Below are 23,061 nucleotides of genomic sequence, written 5' to 3'. Positions count from 1 at the left end.
CTCTATAATGTGTATGTAGGATATAGGTATTAAATTAAAGGTATTAATAAGGGTTCTAATAGGGAGTGCGTTTTCGAGATATCGACCAAAATGTGGACCAGGGTGACCCAGAACATCATCTGTCACATACCGCTAATTTATTTATATATGTAATACCACGAACAGTATTCCTGCCAAGATTCCAAGGGCTTTTGATTTCCCCTGTAGACATTTTTCATTTTCTTCTACTTAATATGGTAGGTGTAACACCCATTTTACAAAGTTTTTTTCTAAAGTTATATTTTGCGTCAATAAACCAATCCGATTACCATGTTTCAGCCCTTTTTTCGTATGTGGTATAGAATTGTGGCATTTTTTCATTTTTCGTAATTTTCGATATCGAAAAATTGGGCGTGGTTATAGTACGATTTCGTTGTTTTAAATAGCGATCTGGTATGAGAGCCCAGGAAGCTACATACGAAATTTCATCAAGATACTTCAAAATTTACTCAAGTTATCGTGTTAACGGACAGACGGACGGACATGGCTAAATGAATTTCTTCTTTCGCCCAGATCATTTTGATATATAGAAGTATATATATATATATCTCGATTAGTTTATGCCGTTACGGATTACCGTTATGCGAACAAAATTATTATACTCTGTGAGCTCTGCTCAGCTGAGTATAACGAGTCCCTTATTTTTTTAATATTATACCAATTTCGTTTCATCTTTTCCTGCAGGTCGAGGGGAAGGATGTTGGTTGGGATGCGCAGATTCGATATTGTACTCACTGAACGTTGCCAGATTACCACTTTTGTTCTTTTCGTAAAACCTTCCGCTGGGCTCTGGCTCCCTTCACCATGTCGTTGATGGTAGCGCCTATTTGTTTCCATAAACATCGATTGTGGGTTCGTGTTCATCAGCTTCCTTGGGCACTTCATCGCTCTCTCCATATATTATTATTATTATTATTATTCTTTACTCGGTCTATGATAACAGTATCTTACAGACTAGAAATGTACAAGAAATTACTTACTGACTAAATTGGCTGGAATTGAGTACTAGGAATAAAATGAAATAATCTTATCGACGAACTGGGATCTCGAAATTGCGAAATCGAGATCAAGCGGTTTGTAAATATTGTTAATTTCACTGACAGCCCTAGTAACGGGCGCGAGATAGTGGTACTTAGATTTAACTCTAGTAATGTGGAATGGGTAATGGGAACGTAGGATGCGATTTGGGACATTGAAGCAAAGTTGATCGAGCAGATTCACGCAATCAATTAAGCCATTAAAAATCTCGAAATAAAGCAGCACAATGAAGTTTTCCCTGCATAGTCTAAGCACCCTCTGTACATCGAGTACCAGATCGCCCTTTTCGTTTTTCGTCCGTGTTCGTCGCCAAGCTCCTCGCACTCTCGTCTTTTTGACTTGGGGGTTTTCGCTCTGTAAAAACGTCTCGCCATATTCATAGTCCAACTAACTAGAACACATATGTATGCTGGCAATGTATGCCAATGAATGTTTATGCTAAGAAAGTATTACGGAAAACGAGTTCAATTCTCTTGGTGTTACCAATTAAGATCACAAAGCACAGTGGAGATGCGACTGGCGCCCTGTTGGACTTTCGTAACCTTTTAAATGGCTGAGCGCCAATTAAGTAAGTAAGTAAAGGTGTCTCGTTTCCCTTTTCTACTCGTTGTGGCGTTCACACAATCTTCTTGTTGCTTTCGCTTTTAACGTAGCCCTGTAGGCAACGTCCTTTCTTTCGGTTACAACACGGAAGTTTTCATCGTATCAGCTGTCTTTTCGTGGTTCCTGTAACCAATTTTTTCGTCGGACTGCCGTGCGAAGTACTCTTGGGATAAGCTCGCACTGCTCCTGCATTCCGTCGAGTAAACTTGTGCTCTCAGAGAGCAGATGAGAGCGTAGAATTACACTCTGTTACCATTGCAGCTATTCTACGTCTAACTTTCTTTGTGCTTTTTGTTTCCGAGTTCATGTTAGACCCCCGAGTCGTACGTTCATCTAAAACAATGGAGGCATAGTATATCCATAATACTTGAACTAAGCATCATCATTTTTTCACATTTTTATCTCTTTTGTATATAAGTTAAATAAATAAATCGAAATGCATAAAGAAACGGAAAATATTTATTTTTAAAAGGAATGTAAATAAATGTAGGTAGAATTAATATTATTTTACTGTCAACAAAGCTAAAAATATACATAAGTTCATTACACAAATTGGGATTTTTTTGGACTCAAATGAAATAAATTATCGATGCGCATAAAATTTTATGTAAATAAAAATAGCGAAATAACTTTTTTGTAAAAATTTCATTAACTAATGTAAAAGGTGCAATAATGGCCAATATTTATATCTGCGGCAATCTGCCAATGTAGCCTATTTCGATCTGTGGGAAAAAGAGTAGGTTTCCTAATTTGTGTTTTAAAAAAGTTTATAAACTTGGTTCATTAGTCAAAATCTATTCCACGAGGGTTAAAGCCATGTATATCACAGACTATGTAACGTGTTTTCTAGGACATTATAATTTATCCTTATCTTTATTTAGGAGCCTCGTGTGTTGCATCAAAATAATGTTAGATTTGGTTAAAAGCTCTGGCGTGACGATATCCCGCACTTCCCCTCGGATAGATTTTTGTCCAATGCGAGTGCTCTCTGTGAGTGACGGATGACAGCACATGTGTCCAGTCAAATTAATTCCTAGCGGTCCTCAACGTACCACTTGCTTTCTATGATGCACTTAAGTAGGAGTGAAAGATCCATCTTCTTAAACTCTGCCAGACTGTCGAAAAACCATGCTCCCAGAAATCTCAGTCGTCTTGTTGGGAGTGATGGATTGACCCCTCTTCCTCCTCATCCGAACAGCTTCTGCACAGGGAGCTTGTTGTTATACACCAACGTCCGATCATCGGTGTCAGAGCGGAATGACCTGTGTTGACCCCAGTAAGTACTTTCACTTCAGATTTGTTTAGCTTGAAACCTCGGGACCTCGCAATCAACCCGGTTGGTCCACAGCAAGTCCGTTATCCTAGGTTGATACTCCGCCATTTACCTCAGGAGTTAACCCAGCGGTGGTCGTACAGAGCAGCAAAGAGAGATATTGCGATGACTTATGGACGAGAGCGAATCTCTACACCTCCGTACGATATCCGAAATTATCAGGTTGTATTCTAAAGACAGCCCCATTTTACATTTTCGAGCCGTCTGTGTAGATTGCAATGCCTCTACACGAAAGTCTAAGCTTTTCTCCCACTCCTCCCTTGCATGATATCTTATGTTCTGCGCCTGGAAGTCAAAAACCGCCATGATATGATCGGCGTTGGATGTTGGTTCAGTTATGTTTTCGTTTCTCCGCTTGCCATGTCATCGGATATCGTCGCGTGCCCGTATTTAGCGGCCAATCTATGCATGAACACTTGAAGAGGAATCAAGTGAAAAATTGCGTGTAAACCTTCCTCTGATACGTTGCTCACTGCGCCTGGCATTCCCTAGCAACACTATGGACTGTCACCGCATATCATCCATGGCATGTACAGCACAGTCATTCAACTTATGGAACTATTGTCTGATAGAAGCCGCTGGAGAAAAAGAACAATCAACAACCCCAAATTTCGTTAGCAATCTTTAAGCTGCGCTCGATTTAGTTCGTTTTGAACCCATAATGCTACAAATTAATAGGCCATTAAGGGAACAAAAGTTTTTAATATATGTATCTTAGAGCACGGGAGAAAGTGTTGAGAAAAGGTACTATAGCATCACTGTCATACAAAAGTCTTACGGTCACAATGTTCCTTAGACAGACTATGGCAGTTGTCTAAAAATTGTCGTTCTTATATTTTAATAAAAAAAGAATTTATTAATAATAAGGACAAAAAACTATAGCAAAGGCTTAAGTTCGTTTTGAACCGATCTTAATATATGTATATCGGGTATTCCATCCCATTTCGACCAATTTTGAACCCGACCCCTTTAGAATTGGCTGAAAGTTTTTCTTCCTTTTCTAGCTTACGAAAGACGTTTTTCAGAAGTTTTTCAAAATTTTTCATCCAACTCAAAAAAAGTTATGAATTTTGAAAAAACACGGTTTTTGTTTTCAAAATGCTATAACTTTTTCAAAAATTGACCGTTTGGGATCTTTTTTTTTTAAATTTGTTTTTAAATGAACTTTTCGGAAAAAATACAAAAAAATTTGTAAAGTTTTTTTTTTTAATTTTTCAGTTTTTCGACATTTTTCGAGTTTCGCCATTTTTTTTTTTCTCAGAAAAAACTTCAATCAATTCTGCAATCATCCCCACTAATCCCGGAGTGGGCCGATTTTTTTTTATATTTTTTTTTATTTAATTGAAAAAAAAAATTTTTCAAAAATAAGAATTTTTTTTTATCAATTTTGTTTATATAACAAAAAAATGTAAGAAAATGATTTTTAAGTATTCTTTTCTTTATATATTATGGTAATTTTTAGAAAACTTACATGTTTACTGTGTCAGTCATTAATCCTGGTTATTTGAATCGTAGATTACCATAATATATAAAGAAAAGAATACATAAAAATCATTTTCTTACATTTTTTTGTTATATAAATAAAATTAATAAAAAAAAGATTTTTATTTTTGAAAATTTTTTTTCAATTAAATAAAAAAAAATATAAAAAAAAATCGACCCACTACGGGATTAGTGCATGGGGATGATTGCAGAATTGATTGAAGTTTTTTATGAGAAAAAAAAATGGCCAAATTCGAAAAATATCGAAAAACTGAAAAATTAAAAAAAAAAAACTTTAAAAATGTGTTTGTATTTTTTCCGAAAAGTACATTTAAAAACAAATTTAAAAAAAAAAATCCCAAACGGTCAATTTTTGAAAAAGTGATAGCATTTTGAAAACAAAAACGGTGTTTTTTTTTAAAATTCATAACTTTTTTTGAGTTGGATGAAAAAATTTGAAAAAATTCGGAAAAACGTATTTCGTAAGCTAGAAAAAGAAGAAAAACTTTCAGCCAATTCTAAAGGGGTCGGGTTCAAAATTGGTCGAAATGGGATGGAATACCCCATATATATTTCTTTGTGACTGAACTCCTCCTAAATTACTAGAATGATTTTGTTGAAATTTTATGTGTGTGTTCGAGGGGGTTTGACTAAGATTCACAACTTGGTTCGGGAATTGTACCAGGGACCTAGTTGTGTTAAAAAATCGTATTAATATTAATAGTATTTCAGAGACTTTTCATTCCGGGAAGTGGACCAGGAGCAGACCTATTCTAAATAAAATATTTTATTGTGCGATTTGCTTGAAATTTGGTAAAGGGGTACTTCCATTGCTGGCTCATTATTTGAGAAACTTTTCCTTCCGGTTAGTGGACCAGTTACGGACCTATTCCAAAATATCTAATTTATTGTGGGATTGGCTTGAAATTCGGTACAGACGTATTCTTTGACCTTTTCTAAAAAATGCCCTTTAAGGAGTGATTCGCTTGTTGTTGTATTAACGATAAAGACCTTCCCCGAAGGCTTTAGGGAGTGTTATCGATGTTGATGGTCCTTTGCCGGATATAGATCCGGTACGTTCCGGTAACAAAGCGCCATTAAGGTACTAGCCCGACCATCTGGGGAACTATTAATATGACCGTATTAAACCTTCTGTTGTAAAAATGTTGGCGATAACATTAAAAAAAAAAAATTAATATTTTTTGGGTTTTGGAGTGTGTTTTGGTCGAAACATTGACCCTTTCGCATTTTTTTTGGGTGTGTGTAGTGGAACTTTTTTTCCTGAGCACAGATCCTATCGAAAAATCGATGGCGCGATATCGATTAACTTTCGTCCATACAAATCGACCCAGGTTAATGCGTATGATACACTCATATTTGTAACAGGATTCCCCTCGCGTAGATGAGGTTGACAATTGGTTGCCGAAGCTTTGAAGTTATAAAGATTTGTATTGTGCTTATCAACCCCTTGAATCCGCTTGAAATTTAGTACAGGGACTCCTACTCAACAAGCTTATTTATAGTGCGATTTGCTTGAAATTTTGCCAGGGGTTACATCCTTGACTGACTTATTATTTGAAACTTATTTCCGGAAAGTGAACCAAGAACCGAAGCTTTCCGGTACATGGGTTACTCCTTGACCAAGTTTATATTTGAGAAACGTTTCTCTCTGTATAGTGAATCAATGGGCGACCTATTCGGAAAAAACCCTATTTGAGGAGCGATTGGCTTGCAATTTAATACAGGGATTCCTCCTCGACTAGCTTAATATTTCAAACCCTTTCTTTCCGGGAAGTGGGCTGGGGTGGTGGTATTTCTGTGAAACGTATTATTTGAGTAGCGCTTCAAATTGTTTAATAAATGTGAGGCGCGATGTGGACCCATTTTCGGGATAAAGACCAAAATATGGACTAGGGTGATCTCAGAATGTGCTTTGAGAATATGGATATCAAATAAAATGTTTCAATTAGGGTTTCAATAAGGTGTGCTGGTTAAAACGAAGAGCGAGAGAGAAAGGGAGAGTTATGCAAAAATCCATAGAGAGAAAAACGAAAATAAGCGATAAGAGTGGCAATTAGAGAAGGGGAGGGGTTAGAGAAATAAAAATTCGGAGAAGGGAATGGAGAGAAAAGAAAGTGGAACCACGAGATGAAGTGTGTGCGGGGGGAAAATCAACACGAGAAAAACCTATATGAGGGAAAGAGATAGAGAAAAGAAAGAGTACGAAATGGAGAATGTGCGGGGGGAAGATAAAAAATATAAGTATCAAGATAAGAGAAAGAGTTAGAGGAAAATAGAGGGAGATAAATAAAGTGGGAGTAGAAGAGAAAAAAAGATCGGGAAAGTGAAGGAAAGAAGATAGGTCGGAGGCAGGAATTAAGCACTGACAGGCGGAGGGGGAGGCAAGGAGATACACAATTTTGATGAAAAATTGAAGTTACAATAGAACAGAATAGGATGGAGGGTGAAGAGGTCAATCGAGGCTCTTTTTTTTAATCTTGATTGAAACTTTCGACTTCTAATTTCGCTTTAAATACAAACGGTTTGTAGTTAGGAAGTGGCTATTCGTACGGAAATTCCCATTGAAAAATCATTTTCTTGTGCGCTTGCTACTTGTAAAGGATCAAAGGTCTGAAAAACTTATACTTTCAGTTTTTTCAGTTTGTGTTAGACGTGTTGGAACTAAGTAATATCTTTACAAATAATTGCTTTTTTTGTTTAAATTTTAAAGAAAGTATCTTTTCATGCCAGCTTTAAAGCGAATTTTTATGAGTAATTTATTTTGAAGAATTGAAAAGATTTTAAAAACGATACCTCCTTCAATTTCAGGGACTGGAACGAATGATAGTTATCAGCAATACAGGTAATGGTAATGCTACAGGCTTAACAGGAGCGAGTAGTGCAGCAGCGTCAGGCGTTGGCATAATTACACCAATATTGCGCAATAAAATTGAAAAACTTGCGTTGGAACTAGTAAAATTAGAGAATGAAAGATTTTCAATACCAGCATTACAATTGCTGTTATCCTGTATATATGTGGGTAAGTGATAAATAAGTGTAACGTTTTTTTTTTAATAGTACGATAAAACTTTTGGACAAGTAATAAAGCGTTGTGGGCGGTGAGTTCATATTTGTTCATATATTGTTTTCGAAAGTTTGTTGGATAATTGGGTGATACATGATTTACGAAACTTTGGAATGTAGATCATTGATAATATGCAACTTTTGCATTCTTTTTATGTCGACCAATCTAATAAGTCTCATCCGCTCCGTAGCTAATACCAAAACCAAGAAAAAACGAAAAAAAATTCGTGAGTATCAAGTTCACGTGAAGTTTGATATATAAAGATACAGGTGCTTGTCTGGAAAACTTGAAGATAAACCACAACAGGGGTTACTTCACCAGAAATAAATAATTTCGGGATATTTGAGAACAGAAGCCGACAATTGTTATATGTTACAAAGTTGTGGTGTTATTAGGCTTAGTATCGGAAGCGAAATTATTGTCAAGCTATCAGCGCCAAATCATTATATTTTCAGTGTTTTTTTATAGCCTTGTTGTCGACATGTTATCAAGGTTTCATCGATTTTATGATGGACATTTATCGATATGTGTTTCATAACAAACCGATGTGTCGTCGATAGGAAACCTAATACCTGATAAATAATCAATAACTTTTCAATAATAATCTATAATATATCGATAACTTCTAGAAAAATAATTGATAACTTTTCGAAAACAAGACGGTTATTTTTCTTCACTAAATCGATACTAATTCGATACATTTTTGAAACAAATCGTTCACTCTTTTATAAATAGTCGCCAACTATTTGATAATAAGTGGATAAAAACCCGTTAAATCGTGTAAAAGAAGTCCATAACTGATGAATAACTTTTGCCACCGATAGCTCAACAATTGTTGACAAAGTACCGACAACAAACGGACAAATCATCGATAAGAAGTTGAGAAACCGATACATCTATAATCCTCGATAACAAACCGCCAACACTCCGATAACAAACTGATAACACTTTGCCCGGTTTGGCTCTGGCTTCGCTTTTATCACCTACCCCATATTTATATATTTACTACCATATACAACCCCTCTGTCATAGCAATCAAACATTTCATTCGCGCGACATTCGCCTAACATGAGTGCGAAAACTTCTCAAACTGTTTATAACGAGTTTGCATTTGACAGGTCATTGAAGGCGCGACCGGCGATAAGGGAAGTCTATAACGCAAACTCTTTTCTTGCATAGGCTTGCCACTTTTGATCAGCAGGAAACCTCGGTTGCCCAATACTTTTGGTGTGTTCGAAGATTGGGCGTGAAGGAAGCTAATTCCCAGCCCCTCTTCTCTGAGACATAGGTAAGTTCACCACCCCCGCACCTAAGTTGCCAGTCCAGCATATAAATAACCTAGGTATGCATCATTAGATATGATCTGCTGACAAACAACCGGTCGCTTTGGAAACGATCAAATGATTCGTGATTTGTGCATCGCTGACTCACTAATCCTATCTAGCGATTAGTCAGCTGCGGCTTGCCGAATATCGGTTTTACCAGCCACTGGTTCCTTGGAAATCGATCAACCGATTCATCAATGCTACTCACCGGCATCCACCGATTTAGTGATTAGTTACAACTTACCGCTCATCCTAATCCCTTTTTACTGATCGATAATACACTAGTTCGCTGCAAACCCCGTTACCGTCAACTGATATACCTTTCATCGAAACCCGATCACCGTCCATCGATTACACCAGCATCTGTAAGTTGTCTGTCAAACGATACACCGTTCCCTCATTACGCAGCAGCCGCTATCCATCGATCCCAGGCCTATCACTCCTACATATCAGTACCACCTACTACGCCTACATTTAAGTTTTACAAGCCCTCACATAGCATACCATTTCCAAACGTTACGCTTACGCTTACACTTACCTTACGCTTACATTCTGTATTCCCCATACCGTGAGAAAAAATGTTTGCACATCAAACAATGGCAACAAGAGATTAACCACTAATAGTCAATGGGATACTGTTCTGTAACCCAATGTTGGGCGCCATCGGTAGACTATAATTATAATTTTCACTTGCTTTTAATGTCCAGCTGCTTCAACTACCAAATACTATGCTCTTTTTATTTGTTTTGATCATTGTTGACGCGTTGTTGTTACAATTGTTTGTTTAGCTTTCACTGCTTGCCTTATTTTTGTGTTTTAGCATTTAAGTTTTATTAATTTTGGCCCAGTTCACAAAAATTTCGTTTGGCTAAGTGGATTTTTATCCACAATATCACCAGACTCAGGCCCGTGCGCACGGTTTGTACCGAAATTTCAGAGCCGTAATAAAATCCTCAAATCTCTTGCTGGCAGTACTTGGGGAAAAGATAAAGAAACGCTCATTACCTCTTACAAAGCAATTGGCCAGCCGATTCCATGCTACGCTTCCCCGATATGGTCGCCAAGCCTAAAGATTACTCACTGGAGGAAGCTACATGTCTGCCAAAATACTGTCCTCAGAACCGCCACGGGTTGTTTCCTTATGTCCCCAAAACACCATCTACATAATGAGGCGAGAATACACCCCATCAGGGAGAGAAATGAAATGCAAACCAAACAGTTCCTGTTGAATATCCAGAAACCTTGGCATCCCAACAGACATCTGTTTGATGAGCCACCACCGCCCAGGGGCTTAATGAGTCATCTCCGTAAATATTATGAGGAAATACGGCACCTGAGACGCAGCCGTATGAAGCCAAAAAACTCAAGGAGGTCCTCAGTGAACTCCACAAACAGGCGTCGGACCTCTATGTTAGGAATTGCCCGGTGAATCCTGTACTCAAAGAACAATACCCTAAACTTGCAGAAGAGGAACGTACACTCCGTAGGGGAACGATAGTCACTCTAGTTCAACTTCGATCTAGATACTGTAACAGGTTAAACTCTTACCTATCCAGAATGAACCCCGACATACAAAATGTATGTCCTGCTGGAAATGTGTCCCCACATGACACCAACCATTTCTTCAATTGTAATCTGGAACGAACGCCTCTAACACCCCTCTCATCATGGTCCACCCCTGTTGAAACAGCAAGTTTCCTTGGACTCCCGTTAGAGGATATTGATGAAAATTTGTGATCGGTCACACCTATTGGATGGGGTGAAGCACTGCTACAACAACAACAACATCTCTGGCATTCCAACTTGACAGTCGACGGCAGAGGCAGATAGCTAGCAGAACAAATAGACAACACCCCCCACCCCCTACCCACCCAGAATTTCAGGTAATTGCCACAGCTCGCCTGACATCTCGATCGTCAGCGCAGGGCTCATAAACTGCGTTGAATGGCAGCCGATGCTTACTTTAGCTTCTGCCCACCTCCCATACTCCTTTCAATACAACAACCTGCCAGTTTCGTCACCTACGAAAAGCGGAATTTAAATAAGGTTATCGCTTCAGTATCCGCACGCTTTATTCTGGCCGGTAGAATACCTGAAATCATACCGCATTTCCCGGCTGAAGCCGCAAACGTAGCAAGAGAATGTGAGCTGGCGAGACAGCTCGACCCCCCTATTAGGAGTATCAGATCGGATATTATGCGTCTGGTAAATGAACACAAACGCACCAAATGGGAGGAGCAACTAAGGACGGGCCCAGACGGCATAGCCATGCCGATGCTTAAAAGCCTAGGGAAAGAGGGTTTCAAATATTTAGCGCATGTCTTCAACCTGTCTCTTTCCACCTTTGTCATACCCGAGAAATGGAAAATGGCCAATGTGGTCCCGCTACTAACCTATCAAAAGCTTTTGATACGGTCAACCATGGCTCGTTACTGCAAGACCTGGAAGGGTCTACCCTTCCCCCATGTCTTAAAAGGTGGACCGCAAATTATCTGGGTGGTCGGCAGGCATCGGTGCAATTTAGAAACGAAACATCAAAACCAAGGAGAATTAAACAAGGGGTGCCACAGGGTGGTGTCCTATCCCCACTTTTGTTTAATTTCTACATATCTAAGCTACCTTCACCACCGGAAGGAGTCACAATCGTTTCCTACGCCGATGACTGCACAATAATGGCCACAGGCCCAGGCCCAATGATCGATGCGCTATGCAATAAAATAAACGGCTACCTCCCTGATCTCTCCAGTTTTTTCGCCTCGCGAAACCTGGCATTATCACCGACTAAATCTTCCGCGACCTTATTTACAACATGGACGTCCCAAATGTCGACCATTTTGAACATCCACGTCGATGGCACTACGCTACCGACTGACTGTCCTACACCCCAAAATCTTGGGTATGACGTTCGACCAGGATCTACATTTTGGTGAGCACGCAGCCGCAATTGTTCCGAGAATTCAGAGACGTAACAAAATCCTCAAATCCCTCGCTGGTAGTACCTGGGGAAAAGATAAAGAAACGCTCATGACTACATACAAAGCAATTAGCCAGCCGATTACGTGCTACGCGTCACCCATATGGTCGCCAAGCCTAAAAATTACCCACTGGAAGAAGCTACAGGCCTGCCAAAATACTGCTCTCAGAATCGCCACGGGCTGTCTTCTTATATCCCCAGAACACCACCTATATAATGAGGCGAGAATACTTCCCATCAGGGAGAGAAATGAGATGCTAACCAAACAGTTCCTGTTGAATACCCAGAAAACTGGGCATCCCAACAGGCATCTGATTGATGAACCAGCACCGCCTAGGGGCTTAAGGAGTCATCTCCGTAAGCATTTTGAGGAAACACGGCACCTGAGAACCCAGCCGTATGAAGCGAAAAAACACAAGCAGGTCCTTGGTGAACACCATAAACAGGCGTCGGACGTTTATGCCGGGAATTGCCCGGTGAATCCAGTACTTAAAGAAAAGTATCCAAAACTCGCGGAAGAGGAACGCATACTCCCCAGGGAAACGCGTGTCACTCTTGCTCAACTTCGTTCTGGATACTGTAACAGGTTAAACTCTTACCTATCCAGAATCAACCCCGACATACAAAATGTATGCCCCGCTTGCAATGTGTCCACCCCTGTTGAAACGGCAAGTTTCCTTGGACTCCCGTTAGAGGATATTGATGACAATTTGTGATCGGTCGCGGCTATTAGGTGGGGCGAGCATTGCTACAACAACAACAACAGCAACTAAGGAACTGCAATCTCTCTGCGGGTGTTGGCAAAATATGGTCAACCATCAAATCCTTGGCCAATCCAACTACACACAACGATAAAGTATCTATAGCTTTCGGCAACAAAACTTTATCTGATTCGATGAAATGCGCGATCGCCTTTTGTCGACAATTTATAATGCATTCTTCTGTAGACAAAGCCAGACGTCGTGCAAACCGACGGGCACATAAACACAAACACGACGTACAACCCATTACCATCAACCCCATAGAGGTTGAACTAGCCATCCGCAAGGCCAAGCCCTGCAAATCAATAGGCCCAGACGGAGTCGCAATGCCAATGCTTATACACCTTGGCGCTGAGGGAATAAATTACCTAACGCACGTTTTCAACCTGTCAATGAACAATGGAAAATGGCAAGCATAATTCCACTACTAAAGCCTGGCAAACCAGCTAACGAAGGCTAGTCATATCGACCGACATCACTCCTTTCGCCAGTAGCGAAGACATTGGAAACCATTTTGCTCCCTCATTTCATGGTAAATCTTCACCTAGCCACGCACCGACATGGATTCCGCAAAATGCACGGCACCACCACCGCGCTCAATGCTATAAATACCCAGATTAGTTACGGACTAAATCAGGAATCACCCCATCATAGGACGGTACTCGTGGCACTTGAGCTGTCAAAAGCTTTTTACACAGTCAACAACGGTACGCTACGCAAAGACATAGAAGGCTCACACCTTCCCCCTTGTCTAAAAAGGTGGACCGCAAATTATCTGAATGGTCCGCAGGCGTCGGCTCAATTTAGGAACGAAATCTCAAAACCTAGGAAAATTACACAGTGGGTACCACAGGGTGGTGTCCTATCCCCGCTTCTGTTTAATTTCTACATATCAAAACTCCCTTCCCCACCAGAAGGAGTTACAATCATTTCCTATGCCGACGACTGCACTATTATGGCAACAGGACCTGGCCCTTCAATTGATGCATTAGTTTCTAAAATAAACAGCTATCTATCCGATCTTCCTAGTTTCTTCACCTTGCGCAACTGGCATTATCGCCGGCAAAATCCACGGCCACTGTGTTTACGATGTGGAAGGAACAGATGTCGCAAACATAGGACGTTCACTTCGATGGTATCACGCTACCGACTGTCAGTCACCCAAAGATCTTAGGGGTAACGTTCGATAATACTGTAACCTTCAAGACCCATTCCTCCGAAATTGTATCCAAAGTACAAAATATCAACAAAATCACCAAGTCGCTTGCCGGCAGCACCTGTGGAAAAGATAAAGAAACGTTGCTAAGCACATACAAAGCAATTAGCCGGCCGCTCACAAGCTACGTGTCACCAGTTTGGTCGCCTGGTTATAAAAACACATACTAGAAAAGGCTACAGGCTTGTCAAAATGCTGCAATCAGAACAGCCACCGGATGTCTCCCTATGACCCCCGAACACCACCTACATAGTGAGGCCAAAGAGCAAAATATTAAAGAACACAACGAAATGCTGAACAAGCAGTTTTTGGTAAATAGTCACAAAACAGGTCATCCTAGCAAACAACTGCATCTATCACCGCCTACACGAGGGTTAAGGGAACATCTCCATAAACACTATGACACCTGCCAACAACAGCCGTTTGATCCAGACCAGCATAAGCAGGCCCTAAGCCAAAAAAAATATATATATTTTTGTACTGGATTTTCCGTTACAAATTGTGACAACGACGTAAGAAATGTATTCACCAATCATATATATTTTAAAAGGTAAATAAATAAAAAGTTGCAAGATTTCCAGTGCCCGATTTTTGTTTCACCTTATAGGAGGCCGCGGGATATCGGTGACTAAGAACTACCAACCTCCTAATCCAGGGTGTTATGCGGACCGTGCATATTGGATTATTTGCAGCCACGGTTTGACGCATTTTTCCCCATTTTTTAATTTAGATGAAGATGAATTCAAAAACTTTAAAACAAAGTAAGGATGAAAAGAAAAAGGTGATGGCGTCGCAAGCTGGGGAAGTGTAAATCGTTACTAAATGACTGTGATACTCCGCCCATGTTCCTTTTACCATTTACTAAATTTTCACGATTTAGTCATAAAGTTCATCTACTCGCCAAGTTTTACCACTTTAACAGTATTTTTAAATGCAATGTGTCAGTTTTAAATTTTTTTAGAAACTTTCGATATCGAATAAGGAAGCTCGGTTATCGCTCGATTTCGCCCAATTTGAATACCAATCCATTCCGGGCTCAAATTAGCTAGTTTATCGAATTTCAAAAATTTCGATTAAAGGATGTCTCTATCTTTCTCGATTCCTTCATGTCATTATCTACAACCGTTATTCAATCAAAGTTACTATACACATGTGCGTATAAAAATTGCCTTGACTTCGACCCGAATATAATTAATCCATGCCAATATACTTACTTTCACCGTGGTTGGTACCCCACATTCTCTTGCAAAAACATAAAAAAGTCTACAGTAAGAAGGTTGTTTTATTTGAAGCGACGTAAACTCATTTTCAAAATTCCTATAGAAAACACGTTAAAACACTTTAATTTTACGAATATGAGAAAGATGGAAAGATGCTTTAATCCATTACAAATTAAAAAAAAAAATTACAAATTAAGGTCTCATTAATACTTTGATAAGATTTTGATTATGTCATCCCGCTTAAGTTCGAGCAGTATTGTTACTCAACATTTTTTGCACTGCTCCCAACTCTGGTTATTTGCCAGTGTACGATAGAACATATTAGCAGTTTGCAAACAGATGAAACTAATTAAGTGTACGCCTTGTTCTTTTCATAAAAATGTAAAGCTAACTTAATAAGAAATTTCTATAGAAATGTTATTCTAAAAAGCTGTATAAATATTTTGTGTTTTTCATCATTTCGTTGAATGAAAAAAAAGTGTTTTTATTCTTAAAATTCGTGGAATCCAGAAGGAAATGTTTTTGCTTATTTTTCACTCACACGACCTAGTTATGTATAAATAGCGTGCACAAAATTGATCTTGGTGAAATTTATACTTAAAACCCGGTAGAAATAGTTCTAAACTGAAATGAGCTCACGCAATTGTTTAGCGTTCTTATTTATCATTGTTGGCAGCATTTTGAGTTATTCGAATTCGGAATATCGTATGCAAGGTGGCAGAGATTCGGCTATATACAGAAGCCCATATGTAGTATCACTACGTGATGGCGGCATAAATGATTGTCTTGGCTCAATAGTTACTTCGCAAAAGGTGGTTACAGCTGCAAGTTGTATGGATAAACACAGAAGGAAAGATTACTCTGTTATAGCTGGAACAAGGGATTTATGTAATGGACTAGGACAAAGTCGCAAAGTGAAGAAAATAGCCACTCCAAGTGAGTATACACACGTAAGAAAACATTTGAATATTGCTGTGGTGACAGTGGATGAAGAATTCGACCTGAGCGATACCACAGTACAAAAAATAGAACTTTGCAGTTCATTTGACACGAGCACAGAAATGCGAGTTTATGGATGGAGTGAGAGATTTATAGGCGAGCGTTCGCAACCACTCTTATCTAATGTCTTGACTCCATATGTATATGATGAATGTAAGTCGCTATATAACATGTATCGAGAATCTTTCACACCATCAATGAGTTGTGCTACTCGTGCTACATTTGATGAGTGCTGGGTAAATCCTGGAACACCTGGCGTTATAAATGGAAAACTCTGTGCGTTGGCATCACATAATCTTTTTTGTAATAACCCGCTTTTTCCGACTGCTTTTACAAATTTAACTAATGATGAAGTTCTAAGTTTTTTAAATAAAAATCATATATATGTGGGATCTGGAATGGTGGCGTCATCATCAAATCCACCAGTTCACTAAAGAATGGCAACACGTTCGGTAAATGTCAAAGAGAGAAGGTAGAGTATAGGTGGCAACCGAAGAAGTAAGTCGTATTGTGTCATCGTGAGTGTGCGGCTATCAAAGACAACTAATTAAAGAATAAAATGTAATCTCAGTGAACTATGCTGTATTAAAATACAAATTACTTTAAAATACTTTATTGTCGTACATTTAAATACTTTTAATGAATTCTAATTAAACATTTTTTTTTTTTAATAAATTAAGTGTCGTCTATAAAGAAATTTTGGTTGTAAAGATGGATATTCGGGCTATTAGCGAGCTCTGGGCAATTTTGGTCATAGTACTATTGTTTAGCTATATTTTATTAAAATAATTCGTTAAAAATAAACGATTGTGAGCACACAAAGAAATCTATTTGTACTATGGCACTATTGTGAATATTTGCACTGCATTACCGGCAATTGCTACCGTACGCTAGATGGCAGCTCACGTCAAAGGATATAGAAGGTATTCTAAGATAGAGCCTTTTCGAAACGGCGGTTGAGATATGGTGATATTCTAATCAGCAGTCGAAATGGCGATATTTTTTGTGTGTTATCTTGGAATAAATGTTTATAATTGCGACTTAAAAAAAATATTTTTGATGGTATGCAATGAATGTTGGCGCTGAGGGAATAAACTACCTAACGCACGTTTTCAATCTGTCAATGAGCAATGGAAAATGGCAAGGGTAATTCCACTACTAAAGCCTGGCAAACAGCTAACGAAGGCTAGTCATATCGACTGAATCACTCCTTTCGCCAGTAGTGAAGACATTGGAAACCATTTTCCGCCCTCATTTCACGGTAAATCTTCGCCTAGCCACGCAACAACATGAATCCTAGTCGCCCGTAGCTCTCGCTTTATTGAACAGATTCCTAGCCTGGCATCTTAGCTGCCCAAGCTTTTTGTTCCACCAAGGCACGTCGCGTTGATTATGTATCTTTCCTTGTTGATTATCTATCTTTCCTTGGGGGCAGCTCTCATTGAAAGCAGTTTTAATGTCTGAGTGGAGCTGTTCAGCTTCCTTCTCAAACTCCTGCACGGTGGGTCGCTGTAAGCTGTTACCAGCGCAAAAGCTCCCAGTTCGTTTTCCTGGGATTTCTAAAATCTGGCATGTGTTTCGGAAAGTGACCAATGTCGATTACAATGTGTTTGTGTTTCGACATTGATTCCTCTCCTGAAAAATGCCAGTTAGTGACGGTGCTGACCATATTATGGCTGCACAGAGTAAGATCTGAAACTTCCCTTTTAATAGTATTTAAAAGGTGAGATAATTGCCCCGATTGATATTACTTGTATTATTACTACTGATAAACTCAAGGAGGTACTCACTCCTCTTGTTGATGTTCGAATTAACCCATGTTGTATGATGGGAATTAGCGTCACAGTAGAGGATCCATGGTGTGCCACTCTGCTGACAGTATTTGATGAGGGCTATTGTTTCGGTTGTTGGGGCCGTTTCTTCCTCCCCCGGAAAGTAGGCAGAGGCCAAAATTGCCTCTTGTTCGCCTATTGGGGTTAGAATTTTAGCCCAAACTGCTACGAGATCAGCCGTCATAAACTGTAAAAATGGAAGAAATAATGTGTTTGTTGCTTGAAAGCATCGCGGCTCTTAGACGAGAACTGGTGACATAAATTAACTTGCCATCAGTACTGTTCAGGCCTTTACGGCACCGTGTTGAATCAAGGGCTCCTGGATGAAGGTTATTCACAGACCTTCTTCTGCAAATTTTTTAATTAGGACGTCTGAGGCTGCCTTTGCGTGGTGAAGATTCACCTGGAGGCATTTCAGACGTTTTAGCTTTTGGGCTTTGATAGGGAGGGGAGACACTATTTATGGTCTTTGCGGCCACGTGTGGCCATCTTCCTTGCCCTATTGCTGTGCAATATTACAGCTTCTTCAGCCGTTCGTCCTCGTCATTTCTTGTTCCCTTCCCTGACATTGGGGTGTTGGTTGCCTTGTTGTCAGGTTTTGGGGGACAGGCTGGCGGACTGTCGCTGCCTCGTTTGGACTTTGTGGGCCAATACTAGACCCAGAAGGCCTGGGCTCTTCTTGAGAAGGTTTTGATGGGTGTCCGATTGACTCGGCAAATCCTGCTGTTCAGTAGGTAAATGCCTACTAGATACCTTCAGGTTCTTCGAACAGCAGGGTCTGACATCGTCAACCGTGTCATCCCCCCTCCCTTATTGTCACTGCCGCTTGTATTTATGTTTCCCACGGGCAAGGATGGCTTATTTTTGGGCCTTAACTTGACCCTGTCAAACCCACAGAAAACCAGGTAGTTGCGTTGCTTAAACAGCTCGGCAGACATTTGAGCGGCACTCCTCTTCCTTAAAATACCCCACGAGAATGATGTGACGTGTTATATCCGCATCAGATACCACCTTCGGCTTAGAACCTTGCCATGGATTGAGCTTTGGGGCGATAGCCCTTAGCCACTATGCGGTGGTTGCATCCCTGCACGTGATAGAAAGCCAGCCTGGGCGAGGTGTGCGACCGCTAAAGGTGGGCCTTATAGCACCATCTTTTTGGCTCATTAACTCTCCCAGGATGACCTTCTGTTTCAGTTTTCAGCCTTACCCAACTCAGGACATCCCTGAAAGTTGCCGACTGCTTGGCTGTTGCATTACGATGGGGGACATTCGATGCACAGCTTTTGACAATATTTTTGTATTGCCAGCTGTGGGCAGTGACATCTTTTTGGGCTCTCTCTCTGGTGGATTCAAGCTGTCTAAGCGGCCTCTCTCGGCTGACCCCTCACCGCGGCCAGCAATCGCTTGAGACGTTTTCGAACGGCCCCACTTAGCCGATCGCGCTCTGCGTTCTGGCCAGGCTGATCGCTTTTCGCTGGAGAGGCAAGGAGCCTCTCTTCATCCTCCGGAAAGGTTGTGGATTGTGACTCTACCCAATCTGCATCCTGCATAGTCCCCACATCTGCCATCTTCACGTCATGCAAGTTTTTAAATTAGGGATTATTCGGCCTCGGCAAGTCTGTGGCATTAGCTGATTCGGCTTGCACCGAAAGGTCGCAATCGACCTGATCTGTTGGGACTTGTTCAGCTCCATTTTGGTTTTTTGTATATTATTGTTTTCCATATAAATACCCACGAGTATGTGGGAAGGTAGGTCAGCTGGGACATGGCCCCCAATATCCCAGTAAGACTAATTACAACCAGAGAGCGTCAGGTATATGAAGGCCACTGTTATTAGGTACACTAACGTAGTGCCATTCACCCCATTGGCACGGTTCGGATAACACTCATAATTACGGGTTTCATCGAGTTGTCCTCTCTAGATCCGCCATATTTGTTAGCAAAGCTTGGGCACCTTATTCAGGGTATGACTCTTCGCCACGTTTGGCCGGTCTTGAACTAAAAATAGCACCTATTTATAGGAAAACTTGGCCCAGGGGAAACGGAGTACGGATGGGAGATGGTAGAAGAAGGGAAATCTGGTTATAGGGAGGAGAAAAAGGAGGGTCGCCGCTCGCATTCGCCGCCGAAGCGTTACCAGGTGTCACCGCGAAGAGGCTGCACCTCAATATGGGGGGAGGGTGCAAGAACCTACGAGTCGACGTTTTGGGATGACGCCAGTGTGTGCACGGCGAGACATCCCCATCAAAGACACCCACTAACCTAATAAGCTCCCTTTCTACAGATCTCCACCTTGCAGTAGTCATCTGTCCGAAAGGATTGCTATGATCAACTAGCGCCACAGTCAGTGACTGCTTTGCCACATCACTCATCTTCTCTGGAAAAGCCGGAGTCTTAGTGTTATCTACCTTTGGCACCTCCGAGAAAGCAGTAGTCTTAGCGTTAACTCCCTTTAGCATCTTCGAGAAAGCCGGAGTCTTAGCATTATCTCCCTTTGGCTTATCTCCTACTTCCGTAGTTGGAACTTCCCTCTGATTCGCAGCTTTCGAGGAAGTTGCTACCTCGTTATTGGGGCCCATCTGTCTTACAGCTTTGGGCCTACTTGCCTTGTCTATGCAACTGCCCTGCCTCGCGGCTCTGGAACTAGGTCCTTTCTGCCTCTTGAATGCAGGCTTGTCGCCTTCCGCCGAACGTTGCCTTCTTCATTCTGCCATTCGACGCTTCTTCCTCCTCGTACTGGTTCCAGAACCGATGGTTTATCGCAACAAACCTTTTGAACTGCCTTCGACCTACTTCTACCGCCTCATGGGCCCATTCCACGCGCTCGATCTCCACTTCTGTTGGGTCGATCACTGCTCCCAGGCGTTGGACAATTCTTAGTGCTGCATGGTACTGAAACTAATTAAGTATACGCTTTGTTCTTTTCATAAAAATATAAAGCTAAAATAATAAGAAATTTCTACAGAAATATCATTTTAAAAAGCTGTATAAATATTTTGTGTTTGTGTCATTGCGGGCATTGAAATTTTAATTAGGCACTTCAACCAAAAATTTACTCAAGGTTAAATGGGTTGAATAAAAAAAAAAAGTGTTTTTATTCTTCAAATTCCTGGAATCTAGACGAAATGTCACTTTAAAAAGCTGTATAAATATTTTGTATTTTTATAGTCAGCTGAGCAGAGCTCACAAAATATATTAATTTTGTTCGTATAACGGTACCCCGTAATAAACTAATCGAGATAGATATAGACTTCTTATATCAAAATGATCTGGGCGAAAAAAGAAATTCATTTAGCCATGTCCGTCCGTCCGTCCGTCTGTCCGTGAACACGATAACATGAGTAAATTTTGAGGTATCTTGATGAAATATGGCATGTATGTTCCTGGGCGCTCATCTCAGATCGCTGTTTAAAATAACGAAGTCGGACTACAACCACGCCCACTTTTTCAATATCGAAAATTTCGAAAAACCGAAAAAGTGCGATAATTTATTACCAAAGATGGATAAAGCGATGAAACTTGGTAGGTTGATTTACCTTATGCCGCAAAATAGAAAATTAGTAAAATTTTTGACAATGGGCGTGGCACCGCCCACTTTTAAAAGAAGGTAATTAAAAGGGTTTCAAGCTGTAATTTGGCAGTCGGTGAAGATATCATGATGAAATTTGGCAGGAACGTTACTCCTATTACTATATGTGTGCTAAACAAAAATTTGTAAAATCGAATGACGAACACGCCCACTTAAAAAAAAAATATTTTTTTTTAAGTCAAATTTTAACAAAAAAATTGAATATCTATGTCAAAAATTAACTCCAATAATGATATGGTGCAACAAAATACAAAAATAAAAGAAAATTTCAAAATGGGCGTGTCTCCGCCCTTTTTCATTTAATTTGTCTAGTATACTTTTAATGCCATAAGTCGAACAAAAATTTACCAATCCTTGTGAAATTTGATAGGGGCATAGATTCTATGACGATAACTGTTTTCTTGAAACTGGGCGAAATCGGTTGAAGCCACGCCCTTCCGCTCGGCCGTTAACACGATAACTTGAACAAAACTCGATATATCTTTACTAAACTTAGTTCACGTACTTAAATTACGAAAATGAAAAAAAATCCATAATTCTATACCAAATACGAAACAAGGGATGAAGCATGGTAATGTTCGGTTACACCCGAACTTAGCCTTCCTTACTTGTTCATCATTAAGGGCATTGAAATTTTAATTAGGCACTTCTAATCAAAAATTTACTGCAGGTTAAATGGGTTAAGAGAAAAAAAATGTTTCCTTCTATAAATATCCCAACAAGCAAAGTTAACATTCTCTTATAAAAACATCAAAAAGTCTACAGTAAGGAGGTTGTTTTATTTGAAGCGAGGTAAACTCATTTTCAAAATTCCTATAGAAGCCGTCTAAAACACATTAATTTTACGAACATGAGAAAGATGGAAAGATGCCTTAATCCATTACAAATTAAGGTCTCATTAAGACTTTGATAAGATTTTGATTATGTCATCCCGCTTAAGTTCGAACAGTGTTGTTACTCAAAATTTATTGCACTGCTCCCAACTCTGGTTATTTGGCAGTATACGATAGAACATATTAGCAGTTTGCAAACAGATGAAACTAATTAAATGTACGCTTTGTTCTTTTCACAAAAATACAAAGCTAACGTAGTAAGAAATTTCTATAGAAATGTCATTTTATAAAGCTGTGTAAATATTTTGTATTTTTCATCATTACGGGTATTGACATTTTAATTAGGCACTTCTAGCCAACAATTTACTCAAGGTTAAATGGGTTAAGAAAAAAAAAAGTTCTTTTCTATAAATATCCCAACAAGCAAAATAAACGTAATGTACGTTTTTAATCAGCTATCTCAAAAAAAACATAAATCTTACAAAACATGGTTGGGACCCCAAATTCTCTTGTAAAAACATAATCAAGTCTGCAGTGAGAAGGTTGTTTTATTTGAAGCGACGTAAACTCGTTTGCAAAATTCCTATAAAAGTCGTCTAAAACACTTCAATTGACGAAATTTTGAATGCATTTTTTGCTGTACCTCGACGAATCGCGTTTTTGGATGACCAATAAAAAGCAAGAATGTAAACATTTTATTGAACCTCCCCCATGTGTAAATCCTGCGCATGG

General features: G+C 39.8%; 1 protein-coding gene across 1 annotated transcript in view; it reads left to right on the top strand.

Moving 5' to 3' along the window:
* Positions 1-23,061, top strand: part of htt (huntingtin) — a 395,162-nt gene that overhangs the window by 335,705 nt on the left and 36,396 nt on the right. Inside the window, exon 27 of the mRNA XM_067768365.1 lies at positions 7,325-7,535. Coding sequence (XP_067624466.1) covers positions 7,325-7,535 — 211 coding nt within the window. The remainder of the gene's footprint in view (positions 1-7,324; positions 7,536-23,061) is intronic.

This window comes from Eurosta solidaginis, chromosome 1, assembly GCF_040869045.1.
Source record: "Eurosta solidaginis isolate ZX-2024a chromosome 1, ASM4086904v1, whole genome shotgun sequence".
NCBI classification, from domain to species: Eukaryota; Metazoa; Arthropoda; class Insecta; order Diptera; family Tephritidae; genus Eurosta; species Eurosta solidaginis.
This window is presented reverse-complemented; position numbering and strand designations above follow the sequence as displayed.